At 35.1% G+C, this 9,025-nt stretch overlaps 2 protein-coding genes across 6 annotated transcripts; both read right to left on the bottom strand.

The window, feature by feature from the left end:
* On the bottom strand, positions 837-4,093 carry LOC107609748 (cell differentiation protein RCD1 homolog). Of its 5 annotated transcripts, none has more exons than XM_016311767.2 (9): positions 3,902-4,093; positions 3,582-3,650; positions 3,339-3,428; positions 3,172-3,214; positions 2,694-2,800; positions 2,130-2,225; positions 1,500-1,699; positions 1,306-1,378; positions 837-989 (listed from the first exon to the last, which is right to left on the bottom strand). In XM_016311767.2, exons 1-9 carry the CDS (start codon positions 3,998-4,000, stop codon positions 876-878), a joined length of 891 nt encoding a protein of 296 aa, XP_016167253.1. In that variant the 5' UTR covers positions 4,001-4,093; the 3' UTR covers positions 837-875. The 5 variants fall into 5 exon arrangements, with proteins under 5 accessions (XP_016167253.1, XP_016167251.1, XP_016167252.1 ...); XM_016311765.2 differs by having other exon boundaries at positions 3,582-3,653; positions 3,902-4,091; XM_016311766.2 differs by having other exon boundaries at positions 1,306-1,375; positions 3,582-3,653; positions 3,902-4,091.
* Positions 5,783-8,363, bottom strand: LOC107609453. Its single transcript, XM_016311441.2, has 3 exons — positions 7,600-8,363; positions 6,182-7,275; positions 5,783-6,098 (listed from the first exon to the last, which is right to left on the bottom strand). Exons 1-3 carry the CDS (start codon positions 8,299-8,301, stop codon positions 6,053-6,055), a joined length of 1,842 nt encoding a protein of 613 aa, XP_016166927.1. The 5' UTR covers positions 8,302-8,363; the 3' UTR covers positions 5,783-6,052.

The following is a 9,025-nucleotide window of genomic DNA, read 5'->3' as shown; positions in this document are numbered from 1 at the left end:
TGATAATTAATAATACATACTATTTTAAATTTTATTTTACAAATATATGTCTAGAATTCAAAAATAAAATTAGATATGATGTTAGTTGATCATATTTGGATATATCTAAATTATCCAAAAATATTTTGGACATAATGATATACATGTTGAATAAATGTCATGTTTTAAATATGTTCGATACATGGACAACAAGTCAGCAAAATATTGTGATTCATTGAAGAAACGTTTAAGAGTATATATCCAAATAGATTTCTAAAGAATTTCGCATAAGATATTTTTGTCTCTGACCTTAATTTTATTAAGTTAAGATCCCTAAATTTTATATAAGATAAATCCTAGTTAAATTCATTGGTTTTATTTGGACAAATAAATTCTCAAAAGTATGATAGAAAGATTTATATGTCTTACGTTTATAAAATTTAGGAACTTGAACATAATAAATTAATTTTTTTGGAGACGAAAATATCCAACACGAAATTCCTTAGCGACCCTATTTGAGTATATATCTTACGTTTATAAAGTTTAGGAACTTGAACATAATAAATTTATTTTTTTGGAGACGAAAATATCCAACACGAAATTCCTTAGCGACCCTATTTGAGTATATACTCAGTTTAAACTCTCCCTTCCTATCTTCTCTTCAAAAACCTCAAGTTGCAACCACACCAACTCTTAGGCTGAAAAAAATATATATATATATATATCTCCTTCAAAGTCTACTAAAATATTACCACTACTACAACCTTTCCAAACCAAAAGAACCACCATATGACTAGATACAAAATCATCACTGTTTGCAAAACTTATCTCTCAAGTTTCATAAATGGGCCATCAAGGGTGATATCGAAGACCCGTGATGAAGCGAGAACTCGTCCTCACGCCACCATCATATTATGATCGAATCCTGCTCCGGCTTGTAGTGGAGGAACCCTATTCACTCCAACATTGTGAAGCAACTGCTGTAGCCACCTCCTAGTTGTTTGGTCTTCCTGAGTACATGAAACCAGCAACACATCATGAAAACATACTATAAGGTCCAATGAAAGAATCATTAGCTTTGGAACCGAGAATCCCATGAAGAGAGTTTTTTCGTACACCAAGTCAACTCGCCCTCCCAAGCTACATCCAGTAGTGAAAGAGAGCGAGTCGGCGAAATGTACCCATGAGTAAGTACATGTACATAACTAACTTTTTCTAGTTACTACTCTTTTCTCTTCAAGGGTTCAATCTATGACTAAATTGATCAAGCAACCCAAACACATTTTACTAAATCATATGCATATTAATTCCATAAGTAGTACTTACACGAAGGCAGGTATTAAAAGTAGCATCTCTTAACATCTCCGGAAGACAGCTTCTTAGTGCATCACAAGCCCTGCTTTAATGGAAAGCCAGTTTTGTTAGAAACTTTGAACAAATAAAAGCAGCCACAACAGGGAAATTAGAGATAGGAAGGTTGAGAACAGCAACACTAAAAGATCATGGAAGTTGCACTCTACTTATCCAACCTCCGATTATCGGATAGACGAAGATAGCAACGAATAATGTGCTTCAAAAGGCGAGATGAGGGTTGCTCAGCCAGAGCTGCCACCATGTTCCCCAGAACTCGACCTACTGCAAAAAAGCGTTCCGCTGTGGTACAAACATAATCCAAACCCACATCATCCAAAAGAATTTTCTGAACTATAAAGGTTGCAACCTACAATACAAGAGCTTTTATTAGACAACCAAATATAAGATATTATATTATATTATATTATAGTATTATTTTGCATCCTACAATACAAGGATGCAACATTAACTAGCATGTAATATTTATGTATATTCACATTGTTCTATTAGTTCCAAAGAGGGGAAAAAGGAACAAGACAATAAGGTTCTTGAGAGAAAAGCTTATTCAAGTATTATAAGTATTCATTTACCATTTTATATCATGCCAAGATCACTCTATCAATGAAAATCTCATAGAACACATAAGTTGCAAAATATAGTGAAACACTTCTTGAATAGCATTCTATTGGAACAAGATAAAAAATGAAGCAGTAAATATCAACGAAATCAAAATTCATCCAAACAAAGTAATCTATTAAAAACAAATTGGCTAAAAACCAAGAACAAGTAAACTCAACTGTTTTTGACAATTCACTTCCCAGTTCCATAGTGCGAAGGCACAACGGAATTATTTCTGTTGAAAGAAGGAAACTTATAACTTCCGTATCATCAACCTGTGAATATCAACAGGAAAGTAATGATCACAATTGATAACAAAGAGGTACAATCTTATACATGTGACCGATGGCAGAAAAAAAATTCAACAATCATGCAAAGGGCTTAAAATAGTAGGGGAAATTTTATTCCCTAATTGATGAACTCATCCAAAGAAGTTGGATTTGTATGTCTCCATTAGGATATACCGAATTTTCAGATGCTGAACTTTGAAAATTAATAGATTTAATTGTAAATCTAACATAGGAAGCCACTGAAATAATCAACAAGTAGCTACTATTATTACTACATTTTTCTGTGTCACTTGTTAACTTCCATATGATTATCTATGACAAAGTTTTTTGTGGCAATACTTTTAGTACTTTAAAATTGTTCTCTTGTCAACATGAATGTTCCAATAAAAAAATTATTATACTTGCAATCAAGTATATATGCGTCCAACAACATTATCAGAAAGAATGCAGTACCTTCACTAAAGCACCAATGACACCAAGGCTAGTAAGCCTCAAATATTCAAATGGTCTTGACTTGCTTGTTGTATTAAGGAAAGGATACAAATATAGAGGTATATGAGCTGCCCATGAGAAAAAACAAGTTCAAAAAAATGAACAATTTTTTTTTGAGTTTAATCTGTTAGTGAGCCAGAAAATGCCAAGATGGATATGGGAATGTCAAAGCAAGCAAGAAAAATTTATATTCTTTAGTATAGATAGAAACTAATTATTGGACCAAAGACTTTCCAAGCAAAGCATCTTAAACCATTTTCTATTATGTATAAAAATGAATGAATTTTATTGGAGAGAGCAAGAGGCAAAAGTACAACTCATTGAGGAGAAGATATCCTCCAAAACCAAAACTTTTATCTTATATTTGATTGAAAATAGACTAGTAATTACAACAAACACACTAAATAGTGAAAAATGATAAAATAATAAGAGACATTACCATTGAGGAATAGCATCCTTGTATCAGGGTGAGATGCCACACACTGCATCAAGAACACAAAAAAGGAAAAGAAAACCTTAACAACATGGCATGAAAACAAGAAACATGGGCACAGAAAATATCCATGATACAAAATTTCATAGTACATTATTACAATCTCATCTCACCTGAAGAAGAGCAAGAGCATTGCACACTCGATTTGATTGAGCTGGAGTAAGATTTGGGGGCGAAAGAACAGGGTATATAGAAACTATTTCCTGGAAGCAAAAATCAAAGAAATTAGAAATTTCAAATTCTAGTAAATCACCACTTATGGAGAAAAAACAAATTGGAAAACCAGGTCCAAAGAACAAACATTACAATCTTGAATTCTTGATAGAAAACAATTCAATGCAAATAACATAATATACCTGTAAAAGCGCTGCAATGGTGCCAAAGGAATTCCACAGTAACAGAGCGAGATCTTGATATAACTCTCTCTTCTAAAATTCAATAAATTACTTGTGTCAGTGCAACAACAGTGTAAATTAATTACCAGAACAAAAAAAAAGAAGCTTAATCATAACACAAACATAACATCAAGAAATAATTTAAAAGGAAAAAACTTTATGGAAATAAAAATTAACCCATTTGCTGAAAAGTCAAAATCAAAACAATGCAGCTTTTTTGGTTAAGGATTTAATCCTTGTAATCCAACAGAAAGGAAAAAAACCGAGACTTTATTTTGTACCTTGGAGAGTTCGAGAAGAGCATTTTCTCGGAGATCGGGGTTGCTGAGTTCGAGAACAAGTTGCTCAGCAGCGATTTGGGAAACCTCAATCATCTTCATTGGCGATTGGCGATTGGCGATTGTGGATTGCGATGTTTATGAAATGTTTTTGCTACTGATTCTCACTTTTATACTAAGCTTTCTGCGTTTGTTTCGAAACATGCTTATTTGCTTACTACTCCCTCCAGGGTAGAATACGAGGGTATTATAGTCATTTCAATAATAACTAAAAGTCTAAATTCTAAAACATTTAAAAACAATAATTTATAATTGATTACGAAATTATCTATTTTTTTAGTTCTTATACAAAAAATTGGTTTTTTATTGGTCATATAAAATTTAAAATTCCCTAACATAACAAAATATAATAAATGTCTTTTATAGAAAAAAAAGAGGTATTCTAATTTATTAACTAAATTATTATTAATTTCAATCTTTAATTTTTTTTTTTAGTTTAGGGTTTCACAACAAAAAATTTTCTATATCTAACAAAAACACACAGCAAAACTAAAAAGGCTATGTTTTACAATATTACATTTCAATTTACCTTTTCTAGGATTTTACTAAAAAAAAAAACCTGATATACAAAAGTTTGGATGGGTCGATTGTTCAAACATACATCAATCTATTAAATTTAATGCATATTTCCAAATTTATTTAAGTAGTTTGTTTAGTATAACTTTTTTTTACTTAATTTCCCATTAAATTCATGACAAAAATTTATTGATATATAAGATTAAAAAAATTATATTATTGTCACATACAAATATCAAAGCAATGCTTCCTTATTTTCCACAAAACCCAAAAATAAAAAGAAAAAAAATCCTTCTAATTTCAATTGTAAAATAGGAAAAAAGGAAAAAAAGAACACATTATTGAAACAAGTTTTTTTCAGCCTCTTGTGTACATGCATGGCTACTATTTGTTTGTGTGGGATTATTCTTTTGGTGGAATTGTGATTGCTGGTAGCTTCAACATGAAATGTAGCCATGTCATTCAGGTTCTCAGATGATGCACTACAAGCAAATGGGGAATGTAAGTTCCATAGGAGGAATTGAAGCAGAGGCAGAAATGCTTGGCCAGGTAAAGTATATTTAATAAAAGTTGTTTGTTTTAGGGGTGAGCACGGGTAGCGGGTACCCGATTATTCATCCGAACTCGAACCAAACAAATCAAATTGGTTCTGGAACCGACGGGTAATCGGGTCCAACCCGAACCAAACCAATGACATTTGTTAATGATTGGTTCGGGTATCGGTTTTGGGGGCGCAGAACCCGAACCAACCCATATACCCGATCATAATTAATTAAATAAAATATATATATGACTTTTTATGTGTTTTTTAACTCATAATCCTAATTCTATTTCACTAATGTTTAGATTTTAATGTGTTTTGGTTTTAGCTTCTTTCAAAGATTATTCACTAGACTTTTGTATTTAACTTCTAATATTTCTATTGCATTTTTATATTTTCATTAGACAAGATTATTTACTATTAATATGTTTGGATTTTGATGAGTTTAGTTTTTAATGTATTTGATATTTAATATGTTTGCATTATTTCTGTTGATGTTACATGTTTATTGTATTTCTTGAATTTTTAAGATAAAAATTTGTCAATTTAGTTTTTTTTATGAATTTCAAAGTCATCGGGTACCCGCTACCCGAACCGAACTAATCCGCTCTTAATCGGTTTGGTTTGGTTCGGGTACAAGCACAAAAAAAACGTAAATCCGAACCAAACCAAACCAATTACTTTGTGATCGGTTCAATTCTAATTTTACATTGAATCCGAACCAAACCGACCCGTGTTCACCCTAGTTTGTTTGTTTCTAGATATAAATCATGATAAAAGAGTATATATATACATGTCAATTGCACTTAGACTTGGGAGATGTTGAGTCCTGTGTTTCAGGGCCAAAGAGGTAAATACATAGCTTACAAAATATTTCTATACTTGTAGAAGGGCAGATTGGCATGCATTTCTTGGTAACAAAGTTGGATTCAAGGTGGCTAGAGCTTTCATATCACTTTTCTATCCATCACTTCTTTCTTTGGCTACTTTTCATTCATTGTCAAATTCCAATTCCTAATATCCACCACACCTCCATACTAAACTACACTCTTCTCTTTATTGCCTTCATCTCCAACAGCAAACCTGTCCACAGAGTTAAACAAGTAAATATCAAAGCTCAATCAATGGATAGGGTGAAACAAGTTTAAAGAGAAGCGCACACTCACATATAGCATTGGTAATGAGGACCAACTCTAAGATAACCCTTGTATTCAATCTTGGCAGAAAAGGGTTTGAGTTGGAGCCTGACTCTGGCATAAGGAACAAGCTGAGGAAGATTTGACCCTTTCTCGTAAGCCCTTTCATCGAATTCCATCAATACATAGATCAAACTTTCTTTGCTAGTGTGGGGGCAACAAAAAATATTTGATACCATCCCACTGTTGTCCAAATCATCTATGGGCACTACTGCCACAAGCTTCTTCTTGGACAAGTCATAAATATACCACGTCCACCCCATTTCACCGAAGTCAACAATCAGAACATAATGGCTGCATCCCAAACAAAATACTTTTCGAGAACAAGCTTCAGGAACTGACGGAAAATTGCAATCAACTGCTTCCCAGCTGTTAGCCTTGACGTCATATGACATGAGCCACTGACGGTTATACTTATAATCAACATAATACAATACAATGCGGGTCTTCTGGTGACTCTTGTTGCTATCCTCCCAAATAAAGTAAGAGCTAGGAGTGCACGTGAGATCTGGCAAGAGAGCAGAATTGGGCACTTCCCTTTTTTCCCAAAGACCTGATTTTAGGCTATAGATCTCAACCCAATGTGCAGCTACTTCATGACCCCCAAAGATGTACAATTTGCCATCGTGTGGGACTATTAAGGGATTTGATCGATGGCAGAACATGCTTCCACATATACTCCAAACCCAAGTAGAATCCTTAAACTTGAGGCACCACAGGTTTGATGGGAAAAGATCGTCCAAACTCAAGTTCCATTCTGGTAAAAAAGTAGCCAAAAAACCACCTGCAAAGAAAAAGCAGTGACCAACAGAACAAAATCCTTGAGAAGTTGGTAACCGACTGTTGTCGACGAATAGATCATCTTTAAGTGGCCATTCAGGAGTTACACGTCCTGTTTCATCAAGTTTAATAGTGCCATCTTTCATAAAGTTGTCGTCATTGATAGCTAACATCCTGTGCTTGATGATACTAGTGAAGCTCCAACCAGTCTCGGTTTCCTCTGTTATCGAATCCCCATTTTCCACCAACATATATAAACGCTTTGGATCAGAAGAACCAGCATCCTTGAATTAGGGAAACAATTAACTATTAAATAGGAAAACAATCGGATTAGGTGGAATCTCAGGTGCAGTAGACTTCATTTGAAGTTGATAGTTAAGATCTGTTAGATGATTTGACTGATTTGACTAAATTTTCATCTAACAGCTCTCAACTATCAATTTCACCTGAAGTCTGACTGCATTTGAATTTCCACCGTCATATTATCTACGACAGAATTAAGTCACCATAAGTTTAGTGCAAGTAACTATTAAATAGAAAGCTCTGCAGTGTGATGATAATAAATAGAAACGCCATAGTTATCCAGTTAAGAGGATGCAGAAACGGACCTCAGGTTCAGATTTCTCGCATATTCCGTCAGCAACATCTCCCAAAACAGCACCTTGCAAAACCGCAACAACACTTCCCCACCAGCTGTCAAAATCCGCGTTCGATTCAGCAGTGTGCCCCCAAACCCTAATCTCATTGGCGGCCTTAGCCATCAGATTCTTGCCACCTTCAGTAACCTGTGTGCCCACCACAAAGGCACTGAAGCTGCAAGCATTCACAACAAAAGCTCCAACCTTAAAGGCCTTCGCTTTTTCCTCGATCCAATTGACGAAGAACCTTGCTCCCCAAGTTAGGTCATTGTAGGAGAAATCCCGTGCGGAATATAGGTTCCAAACTTCCGAAGTTGAAGCAACGAGGACGACGAGGTTCTCCTTGGGTAGGGATTCGGGCTCGTAATTCCGGGCATCTACGAGGTCCAAAACGACGCCTTTCGACTCTAACAAATCGCAGAGGCGCGTCGCTAGGGCTTTTGAAGTTCCGATTTGGGAAACGAATAGCATCTTGCCACGTGGATCGCGTTCGGGTTGTTCGGGACTGCGTTTGGGTTGCTCGAGATGGTGTGTTGTGAGGTTCTTTTCGTAGGGGCTGACGCGCATGAGACGAGACTTGCAGATTAAGAACAAGGTTGTGGCAGTGGCCGTGGCGGCGCTGACGGTGGAGAAGAGTGCGGGTGCCGACATATCTGCGGGTATGATTGGCATGTTGCTTTCTGTTTTAGCTTTTAGGTCACAACACTATCTTAGTGACTGGGCCACTTATACACAGTTTCTTAACAAAATACTTCTTTTTTGTTGAGGTCATAGGCTTCTTAGTGACTGGGCCACTTTACTTACTTGGTTTTTAGGTCACCAAACACTCCTTTAGCCGCTTTTTAATTTGAATATGGAAGTAAAAGAAGTGTTGAACTAGCATACGGGAAGATGGGTGCTTCATCTCGTTGTGGGATCAGAAAAAGCAGAATTCGGACTCTGCGAATTGTGTCCCTCAAAACGTAAAAAAAGAATTACCCAGAACAAGAAAAACGGAAGGTCCGAATTCCACGTTTCAGATTTCAAATTCCATTAGCTGCAAATTGGACCATGTGATCTGTGAAACAAAATTTTATGACCAAAGAACTCGCATGGTCCGAGTTGTTCTCCCTTTAGCTCAGAAAAAATTGTCTCACATTTTTGTCTTGTACACCATAATTCCATATCTGGGCAGATCACACCCAAGCCTTCCATATCTATAAATTTGAGCCCTTTTTTCGCCGCACCAAGCCGAAAAAGTAAATTTCGATAAAGAGAAATGGCAAAACTATGAATCAACTCTTTTTTTTTTTTTTAACAACTTATGAACTGATCTAACCCATGCAATGCATGAAATTTTAAAAAGTTTCTTATCAAAATACTCTTTTTTTCATGGTGGTCTGTTACTGAATGCTTG

This window comes from Arachis ipaensis, chromosome B07, assembly GCF_000816755.2.
Source record: "Arachis ipaensis cultivar K30076 chromosome B07, Araip1.1, whole genome shotgun sequence".
Taxonomy (NCBI): Eukaryota; Viridiplantae; Streptophyta; class Magnoliopsida; order Fabales; family Fabaceae; genus Arachis; species Arachis ipaensis.
Note: the sequence above shows the minus strand (reverse complement) of the source record. Positions and strands in the feature narration are given on the sequence as shown.